The sequence below is a fragment of the Monomorium pharaonis genome, chromosome 7 (genome assembly GCF_013373865.1).
Source record: "Monomorium pharaonis isolate MP-MQ-018 chromosome 7, ASM1337386v2, whole genome shotgun sequence".
NCBI classification, from domain to species: domain Eukaryota; kingdom Metazoa; phylum Arthropoda; class Insecta; order Hymenoptera; family Formicidae; genus Monomorium; species Monomorium pharaonis.
Window position 1 is genome coordinate 11,348,753 of NC_050473.1, and position 26,430 is coordinate 11,375,182.

The window sequence follows — 26,430 nt, forward strand, 5'->3', positions numbered from 1 at the left end:
ATTAATTATTCCGTTAGATAGATCAAACGATACAATATGCTATGCAACAGTTTACGTATCACAGCGCAGTCGATACGAAGGATAAATAGATAAATTCAAGGATAAATTATTTTCGAAATTAAAAATAATCCAAAACGCAGCTCAAGCAAACATTATAACAGGAAAAAAATGAGCCCAAACTGATTCTTAAGGGGATGCTGAACCTGTCCTGTTTTACCAATTCACAAATCTTTTAATTGTATTCACAGAATTAAAAATCCTTTTCCACAATTAAAGTACAGACGATAACATAATACGTATGTAAGAATTTTATATAAGAAACGAAAAAAATTTTAATTTTAAATTGTATGAAATTTTTTTCGTTTTTTATATAAAATTCTTACATACGTATTATGTTACCGTCTGTACTTTAATTGTGGAAAAGGATTTTTAATTCTGTAAATACAATTAAAAGATTAGTGAATTAGAAATAATCAAAATAATCGTTAAGACAGGACAGGTTCGGCATCCCCTTAAACGTTAATTAAGAGTTTGAATCTCCTCTCCTTGCCCCGATCCCTAGGGATAAATCGGACACCTGCTGCGCAACAAACAACCTCTTTTTTTCGCCTCGTTTTCGAGTCGCGTGAATCTCGATCGTATGGCGCAAGTAATCCGACGGTTAGCGAGGATTGAGATACCACTTTGATATTCGTGGTACATATTCTCCTCGAGCTTATCACGTTTCGAGAAGTAATAAACGCTACGCGCGGAGCGAGGCCGTCCGCTCGCGGTCGGGACGGGAATGATAACGAGGCGACCTTACGTAAACACGGCGCGTAACGAAAACAAGGGTCGAGTGCCGCCCCAACCGCCGTCTGGTCACCGGCAATGTCAACCGGTAATATTCGCCTAATGCTGGCCAGGTCGGACACTTGGCTCGCCTGCTAAAATACCCGCGTCTCTCGTAAAAAAAAGAAAAAAGAGAAAGAAACGAAGAACAGGCACTGCCGGCTGGTTGGTCGTTGATTAAAACGCGACGATTGACCAGAGCTATTTCTTTTCTTTTCCTTTGTTTCGCTCTCGCGAATGCTGGTTAGAAAGTATTTTAGCTCGCGAGGGCCACTTTAGCTCTTCTGTTGTCGTTGTATATGTTATACTTACTTACACCGTAGCATCCTTGTACATCATCGTACGCAAACGACCGGACGAGCAGGTTAGGTTAGGTTAGGTTGTCCGACTCACTCTCGATTCACTCGTTCGTACGTGAATTCACTTGAAATGAAGGATGAGACATGAAATTCCAACGGATATTCGATCTCGCCGATTCCGACGGCACCGACTGATTCTCGAAAACGGAAACGGCCCGCTGGAGTCACCAAAGAAAGATTAGTTCAGTTACCTGATGGATATCGACGGAACGAGGAACGCGAATGCACCGTCGGACGAGCGAACCGAAACGCAACGCACTTCACTTCCCGCGTATTTCCCCTCCACTTTTCGTACCCCGCGCGGACTAACGGACACATCCCACGGTCACCGCCGTTGTAATCGCGATATTCGCCTCCGGAAGTAGTCACGAGACGCACGAGAGGCTCGGACATCGTCCTCGAGATTTCTCAGTTAGCACGTCGACGAAAGTCGAGGAAGAACGCAAGAGAGAGCACCTTCGGTCAAGCGACGGACGTTTACGGTCTGAAGCGCGACGTGCGTCGAACGCGACGCACTTCACGATACTGAACACCTTCCGCGTACTTCACGCGCGAGACGTCCCGCCACTTTTCACACCCCGCGGGCTAATGTGCACATCGCCAAGATCGTCATTGTTGTCTCGCGGCGTTCGCCTCTGGACGGACGGACGGAAAGCCGCGCGATCGCGAAACGGATAATGCGACTCCGCGTGTCCGCGACGTCGCGTCGCCCGACGGGAAATAACGGGGAACGGCTTGCGAAGGAGTCACCTTCGCTCCGCTCGATTCCGACACTCGTGTTTCGTACGCGGAAACGACGCGGAGCGCAAACGACACGACCCCACGCCCGTGTCTTCGCGACGTAACTGACTCGCTTGTGAATGCGAACGGTGGAGGGGGCAAAAATTATAGGAGCGCCCAGTAGGCGATTGGTCTATTTGCAAATCAGCATTTCGTGGAAAAAAGTCCAGTCGAAGCGCCGCGCGCGAATCTTCGTGACGATCTCTGTGGCGACGGAACATAATCTCGGACGGACGTCAACACTCGAAGTCAACCCGGCCAGCTGAACGACTTCTACGAGAAATCCCGATCGGAAAGATCCGTCACTGCCTCGGACCTCGGACTGGAAAATTCACCGAAGATTGAGACCAAGAGATTGGATTAAACCTAGACGCTCGACATCATAACCTAAAAAGAAACTTCACAAACGGGTAAGTGACGAACGCTCGAAACTCGAAATATTGTATCTATAGATATATTTACAACTGCGTTGCAAATATTTTACTAAATATATTTTAAGAATCTTAAAATCGAAACACACTACGCAAACGAGCGATTTTTCTTCCATTAATAACGAACGAGGTAGATTAAACAGTGCTCACCTCCGGTATTTCCTGCCAGTCTCCTGCCATTCCCTCGTTAGTCGCCTCTCGCGTGGCACTGACACATCCGTTTGCGAAAACACATTAGTTACGATTAAGTCGCGCTAATCACTGGAATACATTAATTAACGTCGCGACGGAAAGAACAGAATCGCGCGGCGCGCCGACGACGGCGACGACGACGACGACGACGACGACGACGACGACCTTGCAAACGCGAGGCGTGCAAACGCGTCCAAATTGGCGTCTACGAAGACGCGGTCAACTTCACACGACGACGATTCTTCACCTGTTGCTCCTGGCTTTACTTCATTCGTGCATTTTCCGAATTATAAATAATACACCTTTCGTGACGGTTATTATCTTGCGTTATGATTCGCTGACTGAATACGTGTGTGCGTGCGTGTGTGTATGCGCGCGCGCGCGCGAGTTGAAATTACAGACAGATAATCACGATATCCGAGAATGTGATCATCGCCCCGTCGACTATTCGCACAAGATTCTGTGGGCAGATGAATCTTGTTAAATACGCGCGTTAACACACTTTAAAAAAATATATATTACATGGAGAGAATTTTCTCTTAAAAATTACTCTGAAAATCGTAGTAATTGTAGGACAACGTAAACCTTGAAGAATTTTACTGTACTTTTGACAAAATTGACTAAAATTTTAATAAAATTTGGCAAAATTTTGTAAATTGTACGATACTTCTAACAAAATTTACTAAAACTTTGCCAAATTTTATTTAAATTTTAGTAAATTTTATTTAAAAAGTATGGTAAAATTCTTCAAGGTTTACGTTGTCTCACAATTACCACGGTTCTCAGGGTAATTTTTGAGAGAAAATTCTCTCCGTGTAGTAAAATTACACAAATAATGTGTGTAACATTGTAATTGAGATATTTTATAATCAAAGATAATAGTCTTTCGCGTAAAGAAAAATTTTACGCTTCTCATCCCGTGTCTATCACACTTCGAATCGTTCGCGTGCTAATTATTATTTTACAACTTGAAATTATAAGAACTTTAGCAAGTTAATTCATAATTGAAATACCACGCCGCGATGCGCCGCGAATAAATGAACGGAGCTTGTATAACGATTGCCGCGTATAATAGTTAGATCAGCAGATAATTACATTTGACATTAATTACGGCCGTGATAACGACAGGAATCCTCAGGAATCGATTCCTCGCGTCATGGCATCAACGACGATCCTCGATCGAAACTCATGATATCCCGGATATCTCCGCAGGGATTACTGATCCGCATAGTCATTTGAGCTTAACGAACGTATAGACCCCGAGCTTAATACACTCTGCGAACACATATACATTTACGACATCGCATACACGGATTTACATACAGTTTCGTGAAAGATAATGCGCCAATAGAGCTTTAATATCGTTTATACATGGAGAGAATTCTCTCTTAAAAATTATTCTGAAAATCGTGGTAATTATGAGACAACGTAAACCTTGAAGAATTTTTAACATAATTTTAATAAAATTTAGTAAAATTTTATACATTACGTTGTCTCACAATTACCACAATGTTCAGAATAACTTTTAAGAGAAAATTGTCTCCGTGTACTTCTAAATCGTAAAGGTTCACAGCGACGAAATATTGGTAATTTGTTATCATTTTATTTTAGAATGTACGAAATAAAATATTCAACACGAAATTATTATAGAAACTACCTATCAAATATTTCGAGATGCAATAAGTCATTGTATATTCATTAAAAGTGTTAGAATTTTAATTTTTAAACGCTTAAGATTAATAATGGCAACTTTCTTACGCACAAATATCAAAGAAAAATTAAGAGACGGGCATTGATTCTCAGAATAAAATCAGTTAATTTTCGATTTTAATAATATGTCGTAAATTAAAAATACTTAGGATAATTACTATTTATAAATCTTCTATTAGCGATTTACATACAGATCTGTATTTTTCACGAAAATGTTTTTACGAATAAAGCTCTCGAGGCAAAATCGATTTTATTTGCGTAATGAATTGACGATATCTCGCAAACTAATCGCCCGAGATAAATTATCTTGCTTTGACAGTGCTAGAATTTTAGCTTTCAAATGAGTCCGTAATAATTTTGCTACGCAAACATATCGACGATTATATCGACCATGATCACGATTTAGTGAAATTGGCCAGCACACACATGTGAGTTTCAGTACGTATTTTAAAGCGTGTTTTTGCATTTGTTTCTTTTTTCATCGGCGTAACTGTCGAATTATAATACAAGCAAAAAAATGTGCAGCGTGCTTTTATGTATAGTGTGCGTGCGCCGGATTTTCAAAACACTATAACTTCACAAAAAATTGACGTAGCAATACAGGGAGCAAATCCTCCGTGTTTCGCGTTCCACGAACAACTGTATCGAATACATTCGCTCTTATCATGACTTTTGTTATTTGAATCACCATTTATTCTGACGATTCGTCATTTCCCTTGCATTCTCCTTTCCCAGAAATAATAATAATCGAGTACCATCGACATTAATTTCTAATCTTAATATCTTATTTTTTTATTAATATATATATGTCGAATTTTGATGTATGAATTGTCGTCGTGTTTTTTCACATTAAATCCGAAATTTGAAAAGCGAAATCTACTTCGCCCGATTGAGAAAGTATTTACGTAATTTCAACGACACTCTCCTCGGGTTCGCGACGACCGGCGGAACACGCGTGTCCAATGTGTTTACAATGGAATAATATTTGGCCACTTAATTGCCCTCCCCCGGCCGACGATAATTCGATGGCGTTTGACGGCATTCGGTCGATTAATATTTAGCGAACATTTTAACGAGGGAGAATCGAATTTCGCGTGCATAATTAAATTAATAACTCGCGAGGCCCACCCCCCTCCGAAGTTTGCCATCAACGTGCCCGCCGCGAACATCGCGATGGCTTTTCCACGATTTTCCTATCGATTGTTCAAAATCACGTATTTCCCCTCGGCTAGATTTGTTTCGGTTTATTTCGTACGCAACGTTGCGACGTTGTAATGTCGAGACCATTGTGAGGCGCGCGGGTTTTAGTAGAACGTGATCGTCGAATATGTTTATTTGCGGTAGGAATGTGGAATACAACTGTGAATTACAAACGGTATCGATAGCGCACTTTCCACTATTAGCGAAAATTAATCCGTCGCATTAAAATAATCCGGCTGTCCGGTATTCTCTGTGAGCTTGCAAAACTGAACATACATTAAAAATATTAATAAATTAATACATACGGCATATAATTACGTACTTATTCGAAATATTAACGCGTATTCAACAGTTTAATTTTGTCACGTACGCGAGCTAAAATCCTTTCCTTCTGCTCAAATTGGAGGTTTAATCTAGATCTTCCCGCGCGGGCATACGTAATTACGTTTACAGAAGTGTAATTACATTTGCGGTAAGCGAAAGATTGCGTATGTGCTGGAGCTACACACTTAAAGGTTAAAAAGCAAATATGTGCATTGGCGGGCGCGGTAGTTAACTGCAGTTGAATCGCTGTTTGCGGATGTCGATGTGTGTCCGCCGACGGGTAATCCGCTTGTGCTATTCTTTTTTTTTTTTTTTTTTTTTTTTTGTTCTCACCCCCTGGAGCGACGACATTGGCGAAGGCGGAAGTGAGGCGGAAACAAGAATTGCGAGATTACTTTCGTTTCTCTTCACGTGCCGGTAATTCCGTGACTCTCTGTCTGGTGGTGCGAAGCTCCGGCGAAGCGGAGGGAGGGGAGTAGGGAGGGGGTGAGATCTCCGGTGACAAATATCTTAAAGACGCCGTCGGTGACGATGAGGAACGTTCGTGAATCGGTGCGAATCGGAGGCCGTCCCGAGCCTTTCACGCTAATGGCCGTCCGCAGATGAAGCGCGCGCCGTTTGTAATTATCGGGATTGGTTAATCAGAAGATTGGTTTAATTCATACCGGTATATGTATTCGCGCGAGAGAAAATTACCTCCTCGCGGGGGGATTCGCTTCTACAGGTGGGTGCACACAGGTGCATCGCGTAATCTCCGGAGGCAGAGCGGATGCAGGAACCTCATTTAATTTGGCGGGAGATTTACATCGGCGGGGAAGGCAAGTGTCAATTGTACAGATTATTTTTGTTCGAAATTAGAGGAGATTGCAGTTGAGATAGGAGTTGGCCTGCAACTTGCTTACTCTTTATTAAGGGGGGAAACTCGTGTAAATGACCTGTTTTTTAGAAATTTGGGGGGGGGGGAACTAATGGAATTATTTGAAATTTTGTGTTTTTTGTTGACATTACTAACTATAAGATATAATTTTTTTGTTAGTAAATATCGACAAATAAGCTAGCAATGGCGGCTCGAAAATGGCACCTCGAAAGTGCGCCGGGACAAATGAAGGCCGTAAAAATGGTCTGAAACAGAAAATCCAAAATGATTTCTTTGATTTATGTCAAAACGCATTGCATAAACCTCCAATATTGTTAAAATTTACAAAATTACAAAAATGACAATGTTTTTAAAAAAAAATTGACTTTTTTTTAATGAATAATTGTTCATAAATTTTTTTCAACGTTGAAAATTAAAAATTGGAGAGGTTCATGCAATGGCCAATAAGTTGAAGAATATTCTCTGAAAGTTTCGTCGAAATCGGTCGAGTAGTTTTCGAGCAATCCGTCCCGGCGCGAAAAATTTAGCGTTTCGAGAAAAAACGCTTTTAAAGTTAACACGACCGCGTTTAACACGACCGTTAAACTCAAACAAACAAATAAGCATAAAGAAACTTGCACTTTCTCCTGTCTTTCTCCTCCTTCCATCGTTATCTTACACTCTCCGTTCAGAGCAACCTTCACTTTTTGACGGAAATAACATAAGGGGAAAAGTCTTTAATCGGTTTCTGAAATTTTTTTTCATATTCTACGGAAGATTTCCTATAAGTTTAAGCAAAAAAAAATTGCTAGAAAATTTCAATCTACACGAGTTTCCCCTCTTAAGAGTTAGCAAGTTACGAAAGCAAACTGTGCAAATATTTCACTTCCCGAAGCTTTCCTGCATTAATAACAATTGGCGTTTCAAAACAGAGAAAGTAATTAACAATATCTTTGATATCCTCGCTAATATTCCTTGCACTTTTAACCTTCGATGTTTCAGTTCGACGCTTGAATTACGTGTTTGCGACAATTCCAGAAAATAAATAAAACAATTTCGATATATTTGTAACAATTCGTTTTATCGCTTATTCCTTATCCATTTTGAACTAGCCTGCGAGATCGCGCCTGTGATTTTATAAATATTAGCTCCCCCTTGAGAAAGGTAAAAAAGAAAAGTAAATTTACTACTTGCGACTTGTCTCGCTCCGCGTAAATTCGCCGCAAAGGCCGCTGCGGCGGATCGTAAAAACGAGCGCGCCGCGCGAATGCCCCGTCCAATGATTTATTCGTCTCGTCCGCCTATCGTTTCGTTTATCCGGCCTCGCCGTAGCGTCGTTTATTCGTAATCGGACGGTTCTCGTTCGAGACGAGAGAGTAATGCGGCCGCTGGAACGACGGATTTACTAGCGACGCGGAGAGCTATCGGCGACAGTAAACGAAAGGGAATGCCTCGCGCATAGGGCAAGGGTGAGAAGGAAGGAGAGAAAACGCGATGTGTACACATCGACGCGATTCGGGAAACACACGCGAGAGTAGACACGGCCGGAGTCTCTTCTTTTACTACTTCCTGTTTCTCGGCGGGCCCTAACTCCTGGCGCGCCAAGAAAAACCGACGCCCGGGATGCCCGTGGTGGCATCCAGACAAATTTCAAGCGAGCCAGGAGCTCGTAAAAGAACCGTCCCTCTTGTCCCTGCTTGAACCCTCCTCTTCTCGTGCCGCGGAGGGTAAACGCCGCGATCCAGCGCCAGCCACGACGGCGATTTCCGACCGGGGGTGGGTCGGTCTATGACGTGTCTCAGCCGAGATCCTACACTTCCTTTGGTGGAATGATCCCCGAGCCCGCGGACATGAATATCTGTAAATTGCTGTTTGCGAGGCCGAACGGACGGAATGCATAATTTTTGGCCGATTGCCATCCGCCTAGTTTCTGTTGCTTCGCTCGCGGAGAGGAATCTGCGAGAGGATTTGATGGCATGCGATATTGGAAATGTTTCACGATAAAACATGCACTGGTGGACTGATGACATCGGAAATATCGAGTCGAGTTCTATGTACGAACTGTCGCTCGCTAATACATAAAAAAAAAAAGAGAGAGAAAAGGAAGAAAAGTCGCGTAAGAGACATTGATATTGAAAAATCGAGATAGATGTTGAATTTTACGAAAGGAATGTTTTCAAATATTTACATTCGTAGTTGTTTATTAACGTTGGATGGATTTTATATGCTATATTTTCAATCTCTAATCTTCTCGCATTCTTGAAACTCGTTCATTCATACCTCGCGCCCAAGATTTACGTGCGCAATCGTCTTTATTCCCTTCCTTTTTCTTTTTTTCTATTGTCCTCCCTTTCTTTATTATTCCTATTCCCTCCCGCCAGCGAAGTTTGAATGGACTTCGTCCAATAGCCCGATCGCTACGCCCAGCCAGCACCGAGCTAATAAACTATAAATTCTTTCCGTTTCTGGTCGTGATATGCTGTTAAGTCGATTCTGTCGCGACTCTCACGACAATAAGGGAGTGTTTCCTTGGTCACCCGGAATGGAGATATAAATATTTCGAGTGCGAGGTATATGTACGTTATTAAACTCACCCTGGTCTACGGCCGCCGATATTCCCTGCGAATAACCCGAGTGATTTATCTTTCTGTGCTAAATGTGTTCTTTATGTAAGTGAATGATATGCCAGGGGGCTTTTCGAGGGAGATAGCTATTTTAATTGGCAATAAAACGGAAAAGTAATTTTCCAAGCGCTCGTTACCATTATTACACATTCCGCGAAATCTATCGCGTTTTCTGTTGGTTAGTCGATTAAATCGCCTTAGCGATCATAATGCGGAAAATTGGTCGGAACGCGACGGTGCGAGGTGCCGAATCGTTCCAAACAGATTTTAATGCAATTGTTTGCCCAGTATAAGCGACGCCGGAAGAAAATAAGCCGACGTCTTTAGCGAAAGTCACGTAGGCAGGCTTACGGTGCAAACAGCTTCCCAACGGTTGGTTCTATTAAATTAATGCTGCAAAATCGCCGTGTTTTCCCTTAACACGGCTGACTGACGCGCACGCCGTGTAGCTTTAACACGATGAGATGCAAATTATCGAACGGATTTTAAAATGCATTTGATAGCAAGCTCAGTATCCGTAAGAAGAAACAAAGTCGGGATAGTCGAATGCTCGAGGGCGAAATATTGGATTCGTAAAATAAAGAATTAATTAATCAATTCATCCGTTACCGTTCAGCAAGCTCTTTCTATAACAACTTTTCTTCTTTACTAACATTTTAAACGAGAGTAGAAAAAAGCCTTTTAAATCTTTTACAACACATCGCGTATTAGAAAAGAAAGAGAGAGAGAGACAAAATGTTTCATCGCGATCTTGGTACAATTTTCATCAATTATATATATACGCAATAACACAGTCCCTAGACTTTGTCTGTAGCCCGCTGTATCATATAAAGCGAAAACGTAAACTTTGCAAAGGGTGAGGTTCCTTGGAGAGCCAACGTTCCGTGTGAAACACGCTGGTCTTTAATAAATAATTCTTTCATCAAGGTATTTCGCGCTACTTCGTTTCGTACGATACGGCCGCGAAGAACGGCGCTTTCCCTCTTTCCCTTTTTCTCTCTTCCTCCCTCTTTTTCTACAGCGAATTCAGAAAGATACGAAAAATGCTAGCTGTTTCTCTCTCTCTCTGTCTCTCTCCCTCCCTTCCTCCCTCTCTCAACATAAGAACATCTAATTCCGGCCTCGTCCGCTTCAGCCTCGCTGCACCAATTACTTGCGCCCATCGCCTCCGAATTTGCTCGCCTTTGCCGAAGGGCATCCGAGCGGCCCCGGCCATCAAAGAAGGCACTCTCCGGTGTAATCTAAGCGGCGCAATTCTGCGCAATTATCGTGAGCCACGCGCGGGAACAAAGTACGAAATCGTATTTCAGCCTTCAGACCAATGTGGTGCACGTTGATAACGCCCCACGTACCGTCCCTATCCCGCGCAGACACATGTATTTAAGCTTATACAGCGATTTCCTCTACGTCTCCCCGGATGCTGCGGCGGTATACGTGTGCACCACACGTACGTACTTATGTGTAGCTATATATGTATGGCTCGCTTCCCTGCGCGCGCTTCAGCGTGGCACGACGACACGCAACGAGTGTGAGCACGACATCGATCCTGAGAGAACGTTTCGAATTTCAGAGGGTAGCTCTCGGTGATTAAATTGAAGGTTTCCATCGATCGCACGCTTTAATGCTCATTTTGTAAACTTCCGAGAAAAGAGAAATGCTTTTGATATATGAGCCATTAATATCGAAAACATTTCTGAGCTTCTTGAAATGTATTCATTTATGATATAAAACGTGTTTCATAAATTTGTAAGTTTTACATATATTTATTCATAAATTAAGATATTGTTTTATTATCATTATTTTATATTATAAAATTTGATTTTCTTTCTACAAAGTAACATTTGCTTAATTCTTTTAAATTAACCAATACAATTTATACATTTATGTAGATTATAATTTATAGTTTATAATTTATTTAATAAGAACTTTTCATTAAATAATATTTCAGTTAGATTAAAATAATATGTTATAATAATGCCGTGTCTAGCATATTGTTGAATCCGTCTTCTCGAGGGGTCATCACCCTTATCTTTCATAGACAGCATTTCCGTCGAACTGAGCGCCCTTCCTTAAGTACATAATCGCGGAAATGGCGAATTATACGTTATATTAATACAGTTAATAACTTTGTTCCTTTCATATTAGTTTCAATGTAATATATCTACATTGTTATAAGATTCGAGGGACTTTGAAAGATGGTAGATAATGTTCCATGCTCTCTCCTGTGGAAGAGAGAAACATGAATGGCTTTCGATTAAGTTATCAGTATTTAACCATTGATATTCTATATCTCGGCAAGCAGATTGTTACGTTAACAAGTAGTGCTAAGATCTTAACTGCCATGACTGATTGAATCTTCCTCGATGCTTCTATCTCCTTCCCCCGTCTCTCTCTCTCTCTCTCTCTCTCGCGCGCGCGCGCGCGCGCTCTCGCTCTCGCTCGCCCGCTCGTTCCTCTCAGCGACCGATAATGGACTTTTAATGCGTTCGATTTGTGAGTCGCCGTAGTAGGATCCCATCTCGTTCTTCTCGAGGCATAATTTCCATAAAATTTCCGGCTCCCCGTGTCGTACGTCGACGTGGAGGACAGAAAGGAAGAACGACGACCAGGTGGATTTTTCCGCCGTACGGGATATCGATGGTTAAATGTCAATAATTCGGAGATACGCGGAGGACTCCGGCGTATTTTAGAAAGAAAAAAAAACAGAGGAAAGAGTCTAGGTACACGAATTCCAGGCGCAATTACATGAGCAATGTTTGTGCCGAAAATTACATCTTTTCTTGCGTTTGCGTACCAAATTGCTACACATGGAATGGAGATAAAATAAAGCTGGTTTTATATATACGCAAGACGTGCAGACTTTTATTTTTTACAACAAAAACCACTCTATTATGCTACTGACAGTCTAAAACTTTACTTAACATTTTTTTTACCCCGGTTGCCGTATTTATGCTGCTTACAGGATGGTTCGCAATAATAATCCATCCTTATAATTGTGTTAAGTAAAATGATTTCTAATTTTTGTTCGGTACATGTGATATCAAAATTTAAGATAATGAGAATTGGCATCTGCATCTTTTGTTTCCATTCGCAACGCACGCATTATTAATTACGTAAATGTCGTAAATGATATGCTTCTTTGTGTTCGGGAAAATTATATAGCTATATATAAATTTGTCTCTGCCTCTGTTCAACTGTGAATCTATTCAGTGTGTTGATCCAGCAATGCCCGAAGCTGCGAGTTATCACACGGATTGCGCACTACGTTCATTCGTGTATTCTATCGAGTTATGTCTCGGTAAATATCGATCGAGCCGGCAGCGCCAATAGTACCATGGTGTCTCTTTGTCCCCATTGAACCGTGGTAACTTTGGCGTATTTCCGAATAGAAATCGGACAGGAATTCACCGCTGGTATAGCAGTAGCGTCGGCGCGGCTCGACGCATTGAAAAATGCAAAAACTCGTCAAACTTACACGTATCAATGTTCATTTGGGTTAACCGGAATTTTCCCCGAGTTTTATATTCTCTTTTCTATCTGACGAGAGTATACCACTCCGGTCCCTTTAAAGGCGTAAGCTTTCGTTTCTCGAAGCAAACGTATTGAACAGTTTCACAAAAAATGCTGCATTTTATTTCAATCTTTCGTTCGTCTATGTTAACTGACAATAATAATGATAAATGAATTATCTTGTCATCAAAGATTATGGCGCTGTTTCCTGTCTCATTCTTTCTCACATTCTCTCTCTCTCTCTCTCTCTCTCTCTCTCTCTCTCTCTCTCTCTCTCTCTCTCTCTCTCTCTCTCTCTCTCTCTCTTTCTCTCTCGTATCCGCGAGCGATAAAATTAGCATGAACTCACGTACGCTTACGTAGGTACCTGCAGTTAAAGATTAACGGGCCATGAATGAATACGAGAAATGGAGCGTGAATGGGAACGTTTGGAACGTTTCTGGCGCGTTTTCAAGGTACACCCGCGTCTGGACCGGCGCGGCGGCGCCGTGGAAAACGCATCGTATAATGAGACGATAACGATTATGCACTACGACGCGAAACGGTGGAATAGGAACCTCGCCGAGTGTTCTGTTAAGGCGCGACGTTTCTCATTATCGTGAGCTTTAACGCGACGCTCTCCCTCCCCCCTCCCCCTCCCCACGTCCGCTCGCGCAAAACCGATAAATAATAAAGTAAACGCTCGGTATTTAACATCATCATAGAAACGAGTGCGGAGCATCGCGTACCGCTTATCCTTCCGCGCCCCGTTACACGGAGCCTGTGTGAAAAATTATGTAACTCCGCACGCAGATATTTTTTAGACGTCGTACAGCTGCATAAAAAAAAAAGAAAAGAAGAAAAAAGTAACGATGTATAACGTAAGATGAGGATGTAATTTGTTATTACCCAAATTAGCTTGCGAGAGGAGGCCGCGCGATAGCGTGCAACGTAAAGCATGCAAAAATCACTGATCACCGCCTGTCTTGACGTGATCCAATTTTCGCGTCACGCGAGACGGCTATTACGCGAAACGACTCCTTTCAATTAATTTCCATAGATGAAGTTGTGTATCGCGCGCGCGTGCACCGGAATCGAGACACCTAAGCATGCAGATAGCAGTGCACGACCGCATTCCCGACAATCCCGCGCAATCGATCGTCGATCGCCGGCGCGTTATTCACGGGCGTGATTCACTTACCGCACCTCGGCGAACTACACTTAACACGCATCATCCCGTCTATAATCCGCTATAATGCGAGGGTGCGGTCCGCGGGGAGGGGGGGGGGGGGGAGGCGAGCGACGACGCGGATGAACTGGGCGGGTTACTCCGTAGATGGCTGCGGGACAGGACGTGAAAGCGCCGGGGGGGTTGTCTCTCCGCTTTAATAAGACGCGCACCACCCACGTTGAACGGTACCGAACTTTGGATCGACTTTGATTAGAGCATCCTGCTAATGACAGGGGGTTCGAGCGGCGTTTAATCTAATATTCGTAACTGTCCGGGCCAGTTCGTCGGGAACGGAATATCACTCCCCGCCTGTCTCCTCCCCCCCCTCTATACTCCCTCTCGCCTCCCTGCGGGAATCCTCTCCGAGAAAGAGAGAGAGAGAACGTTCGCCGAATCTATTCGCGATCGTGTCCCGCGCTGATCCTCGATGCCCTTTCACCTCATCTCCCGCCGACAGACAGGATATTAGAAACGTTCCGACGCGCTTCGATCCCCTCCGCGAGCTATCGCTTAGCGATACGGAGGGTTGATAGCGAGACCCGTTTCTTCCGAGACGCACGTTGACGTGGTTTCACGTTCACATTACGCCTTTGATTTTTATGTAATTCTTACAGCTATCTTATCATCTAGTCGCGGTCAAACGTGAAATTTATACCAAACGTCAACTCGTTTCTCAATCATCAGCGATGGTTGGTAGAATTTAGAATCAGCTGAGATTAACGTAACTATTTACCCGAAATCGTCGGAGGAATCGCAGGGAATTGCCACATTTGTAAATCAAAAGCTTGTAAACGTGCCGCAAACGTGTCGCTTTAGCGCAGAGTAAGGCGGATGTACGCACTTACCATGGGAATTCGAATCGATCGTGATGAGAGTCTAGAATTCTCTCGCTGGAAACTCAAGCTCACCTGCTGCAAGCTCGTTTTGCGATAGTGGCTCGTGAACGGATCGTGTGAACTAGCAACGTATCCGCTGACTGTAACAGTTATCCAAAATGCACGAACGGGGCAGATCACTCGACGATTAAATTTTATTTTTATCTCCGCCGCGGGATTACGAACTATTAAGTTTAACTATTAACCGAAAATACAAATCAATCCTTTAAAAATCCTTGCAATGTGAAATAAAAATGGTTGCAAATTAACTTCTAAAATAAATTTCTTTTGATATATTAACAAATTGAATAAAACTATTGTCTCCAAGCAGATAGCATTATTTTCAACTTAATAACCCAAGTTTTCGGATGCGTACACAATATCTTTTGTATACTTTAAAATATATTAGCTTATGATTTTTGATTATTAATAAATTTGAATATTAATTTATATCTTTTTCGAAACTATACTTTAAGATACTTTTAAGAATATTTTGTCGAAATTGTGTGGTGAAAATTTCATTGTTGTGAAGTAAATACTTTTTTCAAATATTCGCAATATTTATGCAGGATTTATAAAATAAATAAAGATTTGCCTAAGGAAAGAGATAGTCAAATTTATGATAATACCGCGGAGACGCCTCTATCAATATAGTACTAATAACGAAAAATATCAAGAGCTATACTGCCATCGAAATAAAATTTTATGAGCGGTTTTATATCGGGACGTTATTGACTCGGGTATAAGAATAGGGACGAGCATGATTTTACGATACGAGTTCTTCCTATTAGCTGCCTTTATTTCACTTCGTACAAGTCGTCTTTGTCGGGCGCATTTTATGTACACAAACTGTAAATCTTTATCGGTACACAAAGATCGACAATCAAGTCTCACGGGCATAAAACACGTACATAACATGTGCTATAGAAAAAGTTCGTCCAAATTGTATCTTCACCCTCATTCGCGCGAGATCATTGCACATTCGAACTTTACGAGAAAGCGTAATTTAAATAATGAACGAACTCGTAATGATTTTTACCTGAGATTTGATTATAAAAGTACTATCTTCTCGCATAAAATTCTATACGTGCGGAGAATTTTATAATTTTTAAAATTATCTAGAAAAAAATGTTTATAATAAGAACGAGAATGTTTATAATAAAAACAGAACACTGACGCTTTGAGGCTAACAAGGAAACATTTCTTCGTATAATGTATAGCGAGTAGAATCCATTTCCAGCGTTATTTCGAATTGCGGCGAATATTTTTAAATGCCCCCTCCGGCCGTAGACACCTGCAATCATGGGGAGGGGAAACAGGATCAAAGGACTCGTACTGAATTTCAGAACGACCGGGTGAGCACCCTCGGGCCGCGTAATCCGTTGGGTCCTTTACACATCGGCCACCAGGAAGTCATTTCCCGCGCGAGCGTCATCTTAATTGGTGAAAGCTTTGAGAGAAAGAGAACAGGAGAGAGAGAGAGAGAGAAAGGGCGAAAAAACGCGCATTGAGCGGCAAGCGAGGATCGGGAGAGACTGGCTTTGGTAGGTGAAAGCGATCCTGAAAAGAATCGTAGACTTGGACGATAAATTCATCCGCGTACCAACCCGCTTCGCCGCTTGTCTTCCACGGAAATGCGTATTCGCCGGTAATTACATGAAATTCGTTCCCTTTGATCGCGGCCGAGATATTGCGTCCCTCCGCAAGAAAACCGCGTTAACGATTCTTCCCACACCCCCTCCCCTCTACCGCCCGTCGTCTCGTATTTGAGGTAAAGTAAGCAGCGTGGATGCGTTAATTGAGGAACTCGGACGGGCGCCTCGGGGAATTATGTCCCTTAGGCATCGTGACGGAGTGCTGGCCGTGCCAGTTCTCTCGCAAAAATAATTGCGAATGGGTGATAAAGCGACGGCGAGGCGCTTTGTAATTTTCGCGGGCTTTGAAAAGAAGAGCCGCGGAGCTGCGTTAATTGAGTTGAGATGGATAAGAAATAACGTGTGAAAAAGGGAGTAAAAAAATATAGCGAACCACAACCTAGACGCACTCTCTCTCTCTTTCTCTCTCTCTCTCTCTCTCTTCCTCTCTTTCGCTTTGAGCGTAACGTAATAAGACACTTAATGCTCGTGCAAGAATTTTAAGTGAATCGCCCGCCCGCGCGGATGCAGTTAGGAGAAAAATACGTGTCTCCCTTACAAAAGTCCACGGGTAATTGTGAACATTAACCCTGATATTACAGTTTATAATTGATTCTATATCTCTTATTGTTTCTTCTTTTTTTTTTTCTTTATTCGCTATTGTCCTCTATCTTTAGCGAAGTCAAATGTGCTGCAATCCTTTGAGTTTAAATTTAATTTGAAAAAAAATTGTTCCTTTTAATTAAAATTTGATCCTGCAACCTCTGCAAAACACATTTACTCATAATTGCGCTTATGTTATCGGTAAATATCACATAATATTTTTAGATAATGCCTCATCAGTCAGAATCGGAAAGTTAATCACGTTGCTCCGATAATTTCTCTAATCGAATATGTAATACGCATCGCTCGACAGCGTAATTCACGCTCATTAATTCTGTATATACTCATCAATCGCGCAAACCCATCGATGTCGATATTTGATGAAAATCAGATTCGTACGCAATTAGAGAATTGCACGCAACCGTCGCAACGGGGAGGGCCAACGTAAACTTATCCAGCCCCTGATGTATAGGTAACTTATCGATTATCCATCTGTCCTGCATGTTGAGTACACTTTGAATTATTTAAGTACCGTGTCGACATTGTAATAGCAATCGTGTCACATAGAGCTCGCTAAAAATGTCTGGCGGGATTGCTAGGTCGATCCTAAAATAATCGGAAGCAATGCAAATTTACTACGCGTTCTACATTCGTGAAAAGTGAGATATCTTTTTTCAACCAATTAGGACAGTGATTTTGAAAGACACGCTCGAGGCTAAAGTTGATTGAGCACATGGATATTAATAAATTAAGTCTGAAATGTGAAAATGAATGAAACGCTCGATATTTATAAGTCTCGTTCGTAATTTCGTAATGTTTATGAGCGTCAGTCCGGTTGAAGTCCACCAAGCCAGTAATTTTTATGCGACTGCATGTTCAATCCGTATAAAACTGCCAGGCCGTTGTCATCCGCTGCATATGCAGATGCATTCAGCGGACCATTATTAATACAAACGTATAGCACATTCCCTCGTATAATTTCTGTTAAATTATTGTCAAGCTGTGTTTATTGTTGTTTTTATTAAAAATTGTCCAATAATTCAAAATATTATCTAGCGTGCCAAAAATTATATAAAGTTTATAACATGGAAAACTGGCTTTTTAAGATGAGATTTTTCAAAATTTATCGCTGTGTCGGATTATATTGAAGAAATTTATGTGAAGGCAATAGAATTGTAAAAAGAGAATCCCGGAATTTATTTGAACAGCTTTCGGAACTCCTATGGAGAATGTTAAGATTGCGAAGATGACTCGAGTGCTTTCACGGAGTATTTATACGCGAATTTGTCAATTTAAGTACCGTTCGCGACCGCTGATGACCGTGCACGAGTCCTCCAACATTCTCGCACGCGCGCGCGCGTGCCGTGATATTCGCCAAAATTCGAATTCTTTCCTCGAACGCACGCGGCACAGAGATGCACTTAAAGCTACCGGGGGAGAAACGCGGTATTTAAATTTCTCCACCATTGTACAAGGCTGTTTCACACATACCGCGTGTTAGAGTAAGCATGCTTCGTTATCTCTCACGATTATTGCAAGGGGCAGACAAGGAGGCTCTCATATGACGCATACCACTGCTGCTGCTGCTGCTGCTGCTGCTGCTGCTGTATTCGCGTGACGATATTAACATTGCGCCTCGCGATATTATATTAATCTAGAGTATATATGCGCCGGCACATATACGGCCCCCATGGGACGGGAGACCATCGAGATAGTTCTGTGGAAACTCGTAAAAATTCTACGTGAACCTTTCCCGTTCTGCGTAACAACGCGATGCTCGAGACCGTTTGAAGTATACGATTACTCTTATACTACGCGATAGCGATTTCGTATTCCCGGAATTTATGTCGTTCAAACGTGGAAATTCGATTCGCATGAAGGTTCGTAAATATCGGGATAATCGGCGGTCGAGAGTATACCGACGGTTTATGTGCGAAATATTGTTGTATTTCACACACTAACGTTCTCGCGACTCGTTAAAGTACGCGAGCTGCAACATTTGCCCGTCGTTAATTACATTCTCCCTGCACAATTGCTTTTACCGCAAGTAGATGCAGAGTAATGTAGCAGCTTCGTCACACCTAAGAAAATTAATTCGCAATTAGAAATTTTGATTTAATGTTTACTCTTCATACGTCATTACTCCCTATAAGATATTTCATTAATTTTCTTCACATCGCGCTTTACAATACGCGTACGGATGAAATTTTTATTACGTTCCACCTAGCTCGTATATGCAATCGCTCGCACGCACATAGCAGCTTCCGTATATAAACTTTTATTTTTACGCGGCTCGAAACTGAACACAAAAGCGCGTAGGATATGTTGATTTCAGCAACGCTATTTCTCTCGCCGTTTTCTCTACCCTTTTTCGGGTCGTATTCAAATGAATATTGCAGTTTCGTAGGAGCGCGCGCTCGCATATAAAAGTGCGGGGACTTGTTTTGGAGTGGCCAATAAATTATATCTGATGTCATAAAAAAAACTTTCAGGCGCACACCGACGCGAACACTTGCACCCCATTCTCTTATTCTTCCGAGCAATCAAGTTGATTGATACAGCGGGATTTACCACTTGCGCTAATCAGTACTTTATATGCGCGCGATAAAATATATACATGTTCTATTTGTTATCTGAGCTTCAACAATTCAGTAAAACGAGAGAAGTTACAAGTATCAATTATTCTTATCGGTTCGAAGAATCAGGTTTCTAAATTGCTATGTTATTAACTTTTTCTTTTGTTTAAAATTAAAATAGCCCATATTCTTTATTGACGTTGCAAATAGCACTGCAAACATAAAGGTGACTCTGCTGGTTATCGCGAAAATTGAAACAAACGCGGTTATCTCACTTCGTGTAACGAATGTCAGTTGTCGCCTGTCGGAGGTTCGCTTTTATCGATAAAAAGTGTCACGAGGAGCCGACAATTTACGACCAAGATTGGTATCGGCGAAACAAATGGTATAACGGCAGACTGATTCGCTAGAAAGATTCGCCATGAAGCCCGTAATCATCCACATTGCGCGAAATTCTAACTGACCTCATATAAAATTCAAAACTAACGTGAGAGACGATCCGTTTCAGCGAAGCTTGCTGAACGTCAACGTCTTCGATAACAGAGGGAAAAAATGTAATGGCGTTAGGGATTAATTTGCACAATAACGAAGTAATTTCCTTTCTTTATAATCTTTCGTATTATTTATCCCTTTTGTGCTAATTGTAGAATTGTAATTAAAGATATTTACACATACATCCAATCTCTCTTGTATAACCTTTATATTTTTTTCAATACTTTATTTTAGCAATTTTCTTTTAATATTCTTTTAATATCCATTTTTCCTTTTAGTATAGGATATATTTGTTTTATCAAAGAAACGAACGGCAAAAAAAAACCAAAAATTAAAGTTATTTCAAAGGTGAAATATAAACATAACTAAATCGTTATCGCTTTTCGTGTCCACTTAAGCATTGATTGATGTGATATATGCTGACATAACGGAACATTTCCCAATTTCGCAATAACTGACATCGGAAATCAATTCTCGTGTTCAAAGTATGCTTACGCGAGATAACTGTTATTATGCAAATATCAAAACTGTTCTCGAGTGATGCAATACGGCTAATCAAAGTATCAAAATGTTTGAACTGATCGCTATGATATTCAAATATATAATTTGGTAACTTATACACCTGTGTTTAACATTGAAACGAAACACATGTAAAAAAATATGCGTAAAAAGTATAAAACATTAAATATATTAATCAAATAAAATTTAATAAATAAGCATTTATTGCTATTGATATAATTCTAATTCGTTAAGAATACATATGTTTAATATAACATAAAGAATACAAATTTTTCAGATTGAGGCTGTAATAAAGTATCTTGCGAAACCATCGCCGACGAAAAATTATTCGTCTCAGGTTGATTCCGTTTTATTTGAATTAGCTGGAATACCGTGCACCCAAGCATCTAAGAAACTTCAATCCTCTGTGTTAATAAAAGAAGCAGTAGAAAATATGATGTCCTACGACCAAGTGCTTAAAAGTACTATTAAAATAAAATAGTACCATGAGTACTTTTAATAAAGTACCTTTTTTAAATAATTAAGCAAGTGCAAATTTTTTATACGCCGGATAAATCTTACAAACGCAATATCACGTTAGATAGAATTATTTCTCTACTTCATAAATTATATAAGTTCTGCGACTTATGCAAACACACGGCCATCTCTCGCGTTATTTTTTTATTGCCACGCTCGCTAATTCACGAGAGATAGCGTTTTTCGCACGATACTTTTCGCATTGCATAAAATATCTTGTAATATTGCAGAACCGCCAGCGCATATTCAGACAAAGACTCTCCTAAATCTCGTGAGTAATTTTATTTACGAATGGGGAGTAAAACCGTGCGAAACACACGGATCCCATTTAAAAATCTGCAAATTCTGCGACAGCATTATCAACGATGAAACTCGGCAATACGCGGTATGAAATGCGAGTTATTAACATAATAACGAAATGCAGAAAGATTTAATAGCTTTGCGTTATCCTTCGCAGAAACGAGAACGGTATTAATTTCCGTGCTTTTTATTTTAGAGGCGATACTGTTGCGTTAAAGCCAAATCTCTTGATCGACTATTAAAGAAATGGTCACACGCGTCCCATGTAATTTCGCTGATTTAACTACTACACGTTTTACATGTGAATCAATTCTTGCATGATTGAAATTGATTTATCTTCTTGCAGAACACGTCAAAGTTGGATTCAATCGTTTCCACTGGTGCCGAATACGAAGTTTACTCCAGTGAGAACGTTCTCCAAGAAAAGAACTCTGCAGAAACTCACAATTGCAACAGTATGAATCTACGATTAATCGCAACTGATGACACGGGCACGATATTTGAAAATTGTTACGGGTACCACATTGACTCCCGGATGAGGACAAGCTCGAGTAAGTCGACGAAAACGTGCGACAACCGTCAGCGTGACATCGAGGTCGCCTCGAGAGAAGTCGATTCGACAAGAATCGGACGTCCGATCGGATCGGGCATCGAAACGGGGCATCGCTGTGACGAAATCATCGACGAAGATCTGTCATCGGAAGCGAACGGCAGTCGTTCACTTGGGCGCGGAAAAACAGAAACGTCGGCAGGTGGGGCACGTAGCGACGACGGTACAAGAAATACCGACACGGTGGCAGAAAGAATACGCGAGAAACGTGACAATAATCCGCATCAGCGCGAACTCGAGGGCGAGGTCGAAGATAAGAACCGGCAAGATCGCCGCTCGGCTCAACGTGATGTGCAAGAAGAAACGAACAGATCGCAGATCGCGGCTGAAAAAAGAAGAGCAGGCAGAGATACGGGGGACGCGATGGCGGCAGCAGTGGCGGCGGTGGAGGAAAAGAAAGAAGGAGAAAAGAAGGTGGAAGGCGACGGCGAACGCAGAAATCCCGGTGAAAATCCTTATCAACAATGTCGCGGGAAAGAACGCGAGACGCGATTGTCGGATAGCAACGCGGAGAAGATCGACCGATTGGATCGAGTCGAGGAGAGGAGCGTTAGGATGGAGACGTCGAGGAAACCGGCCAAAAGGCTCGAGCGGGATGAGCACGGTCGACGCGATCAACGCGAAAACGAGAAGAACCCGGCTGCTCGCCAAAATAGGAAGAAAGAGGAGCGGGATAAGGACGGGGAGGCAGACGCGACGCCTCTAAGTAAGAGTAAGGATCCTGCAAGTAAAAGGACGACGGACTCGCCTGGCGACGCGGAAAAGGGACGCTCCGCCCTTAATGAAGAGGGAAAACTTCCTGTGAGCAACAGAAGGCACAAAGAAGCGTCAACCGAGCGAGGAAGCGGCTCTAAGGAGACGGGGGAACGGACAGCTGGTAAGTGTACACTCATCCAAAATACAGCACAGATTATGAAAAGAAATGAGACGTTACATCTTCCGATCCGAAAGACAAAGTTAAAATTAGTACGTTTGACATGAAGCACCATTGATGAGACGCGAACGCATGTTTAGAGCTAATTGAGATCGCTGCCAGCAGTCCTCCCGTATTGCCATTGCAAATCGTATCATTCGCGTACCGCGGCACAACGCGATCGAATCTCGTTTATACCGAACTTCGACTATAGTAAGAGCCCTGTTTCCCGTACAGACCCTTCAAATCCGATCGAGTACCAATTATCGAACGCGCACTTTGTGGAGCTCGGCTGGACCCGATTGCCGGATACCAAAATCATGAGAAAGATCGTGCAATATGAAGCCAAACCGGCGAAGCCCGGCCTAGATTGGTAGGTGATATCCAAACGTGAAAAACGATACGAACGTAAAGACCCGGCATAGATTGGTAGGTGATATCCAGACGCGAAAAATGATACAAGCGCAAAATACGAATACTTCAAATAGTACGTAACGAGCTTGTTACTCGTTTACTATCGCGAAGCTTATATTTCACGAATTTAAGTCTAATGTCGTAGAATTAACACGCTCTGATATTTTTAATTAATTAGCGAAATTAATTTATTAAAAACATATTAATTTAACTTAAATGATTATCGTTGATCGGGTAAATTAGTGGGCCAGGCGCTAATGAATTGCGTTAAAGCAGCTTGGAAATAAGGCAGGCTAAATAAACCGGCTTAATAGCGGGCTAAATAAATTATGTTGCAGCCAACTTTGCACCTGATTAGTTACTAACGGGTAAACAATTAGGCTGACGAATAAAGTTAATGGGACGGCATCACAAACAAGCATGCATTTTAATCTGCCGTAACGAGAGTCATGTGATATTGTGTAATTAATCGGTAAACGATGCAGTAATTTGTTTGAACGTTAGGTTCAAAAAATACAGGCACCGAGGCGCGGAATATTACGACGATGGATTAACGCTGTTTTCGAGATTCCATCCCGATGGTTCTGGCGAGTTGTTTTATCCCAACGGTGTATTGGCTGTTAGAGTCTACAGGCCAGAAAACCGGAAATGTAATTGATTAATCGCATAATGCAGTTTATACTGAGTATTTCCATTATTATCGAATATTGTCACAAATTTAACTCCCATAGGTCCACATTTGTCGACCTGTTTTTTTTTTCCAGGAAAACGGAATGCATTGTCCATTATTCTGACTTAATTTGTGTTAATACGCGTGTACATAACAATTTACGCTCCTTAATTTACATTATTGTTATATTGATATATCTAAAGCCCAGATTTTATTAGAAACAAAATTTTTATTTTTGATATTATACAAAACTCTCAAGCACCTTTAACATATTGAAACACTATTGTGTCTGCTTCTGTCATCTGACTGATATTCGGTAATTCTGAAATTTCCTTGCGCGATTTACTCTGCGCGTGCACATAAATGGAGCACATAATATAGTTAAATTACGAATTTATCGTTGTCAATCGAAACGTTGAAAACAGATCGAGATAATGGTACTCTTAGATTGTAAAATATTTGGCAACTTTGGCAACCGTCTGGCGAAAGCGTTTCGATTCACGACGCTCGCATTCGTAAATACCAATTCTCAGACTGACTTTCGAACGGACTTAAAAAAATCGCTGCTATCGATTTCAAGACGATATGTATACTGTGTTCACGCCAGGAGGCAAAGACGCATTGGCGATCGAGAGGGAGTCTCAGATCTTGGCGATATTCGACACCATGGGATACGGCGTCGTTTTCGACATGGACGGCGCGGCGAGGTTCGCACGGAAAAAGAATTTACAAAAGAATGTTTAATTACTGTCAAGGTGGCGCTCTCTCTCGCTCGCCAATTCAGGACTCCAATTACTTGTGCAGGCTGTCCTACAACCAGATCGGAGGAATTTTTACGGACAATCCCGCCGGTCTGCCCCTCGTTTGGACTTGGAATACGAATCCGAGGGAGTCGATACTCGAGACTGTGTACACGGTGTGTGAACGAATGATGTTTATCGGGGTTTTTTCCCACTTCCCTCGGTATAGATTTTCGATCAATCAAATGAATAAGCGAACGGAGTTAAAACCTTTTATCCATTTTAACTTCTTCGTCGGATTAAAAATATGTAAAGACGTAACTTTTACGTGTGTGTCATTCCTCAAATTTTTAAATAAAATAGCAAACATATTCGGCTTAAGAATTTGCTTATAAAAAAATAATACGGAATTAACACGGATAGTGAGATGTATTATCTAAGAACTTTAATATTACAAATGTTACTATTTTGATAAATTGTATGAAACGAAATGAAAGAGCGATTTTGTTTAATCGCAGGAAGATCAAATGAATTTAGTCGATCAAATGAAATTTTTCCCACCGAATGATAAATCGGCGGAAAGGTGAGACGCGCTTTCAGAGACTTATGTACATATATGGAGCAACGATGTTTGCACGCATGTTCCGATTACGTTTGATTGGCTTCACAGTTCCGGAAATGTTAAGACACCGATATCACCGTCCGGCTCGAGAAATAAGGAAAAGAAGGTCGCCGAAGTGCAGAAACCTGTTGTCGAGGAACGACAAGAAGAGGTCGGGAGCAAGTATGTCAAGCAAAAAAGTAGAACGAATTCTATCCAAACAAAGCATTCTAATTACGCCACGTATTACCGTTCTGGAAATTACAGCAATTGCGCACGTATATTTTGTTAAGTGCATCTTCTTCGTTCAGGAATATATTATTCTACTTAAAATGCCTCATACGAATTAGATATTAGATTATGCAAGTTGCAAATTAAATTGACGCATTACATATAACCTCTGTTCCGTTAATATCTGCAATTAATATATTATCAATATCTTCAGATTGAACGGCAACCAAAATTTTCCTAAAGAAGACATTTATCCCATAAAAATGATTTGCTTGAAATTAAATGAATTTCTCAGCCTGCGAATCATCGATCGGAAGAATATAAATTTACGATTTTCTGCTAGAAATAAGAGAATGAGGTTTTATGATCATTAACCGATATATATTTTCTGAAATTTAAATCTTTTGTAAATTATCTCTCTTTAATTACCCTCGTTTTATTTTTATAGAATAGAATTAGGTACAATTGTGAATCTTAATAAGGAAGTAAAATCTTATATGGTAGAAGCAAGTGATTGGAAAAGCGACGTGTTGCAGTAAGTCAATAATATTGTTTCTGAACCGAACGCGAGACACAAAAATTATCTTTTTCGTCACGCAGATGCAGATTCCAGGAGAAATTGACCGAGAAATTGGAATCCAAAAGCAGTCTGCACGATTTAGCTAAGGCGTATCGAAAAGTACGGAGATTTGCAAAGGAACGTAAAACT

General features: G+C 41.3%; 2 protein-coding genes across 4 annotated transcripts; both read left to right on the forward strand.

Moving 5' to 3' along the window:
• The first annotated feature begins 413 nt into the window (after nucleotides 1–413).
• On the forward strand, nucleotides 414–25,985 carry LOC105836554 (DEAD-box ATP-dependent RNA helicase 42). Of its 3 annotated transcripts, XM_036289544.1 has the most exons (3): nucleotides 20,500–20,692; nucleotides 21,004–21,627; nucleotides 21,739–25,985. In XM_036289544.1, exon 3 carries the CDS (start codon nucleotides 22,000–22,002, stop codon nucleotides 23,131–23,133), a length of 1,134 nt encoding a protein of 377 aa, XP_036145437.1. In that variant the 5' UTR covers nucleotides 20,500–20,692; nucleotides 21,004–21,627; nucleotides 21,739–21,999; the 3' UTR covers nucleotides 23,134–25,985. The 3 variants fall into 3 exon arrangements, with proteins under 3 accessions (XP_028050908.1, XP_036145437.1, XP_036145436.1); XM_028195107.2 differs by lacking the exons at nucleotides 20,500–20,692; nucleotides 21,004–21,627 and adding an exon at nucleotides 414–2,380 and having other exon boundaries at nucleotides 21,889–25,985; XM_036289543.1 differs by having other exon boundaries at nucleotides 21,004–25,985.
• Nucleotides 23,386–26,412, forward strand: LOC105836553. Its single transcript, XM_036289620.1, has 7 exons — nucleotides 23,386–23,438; nucleotides 23,984–24,129; nucleotides 24,730–24,856; nucleotides 24,954–25,282; nucleotides 25,478–25,673; nucleotides 25,936–26,079; nucleotides 26,170–26,412. The coding sequence occupies exons 1-7, from the start codon at nucleotides 23,386–23,388 to the stop codon at nucleotides 26,258–26,260; spliced, it is 1,086 nt and encodes a 361-aa protein (XP_036145513.1). The 3' UTR covers nucleotides 26,261–26,412.
• The last annotated feature ends 18 nt before the right edge of the window (nucleotides 26,413–26,430 follow it).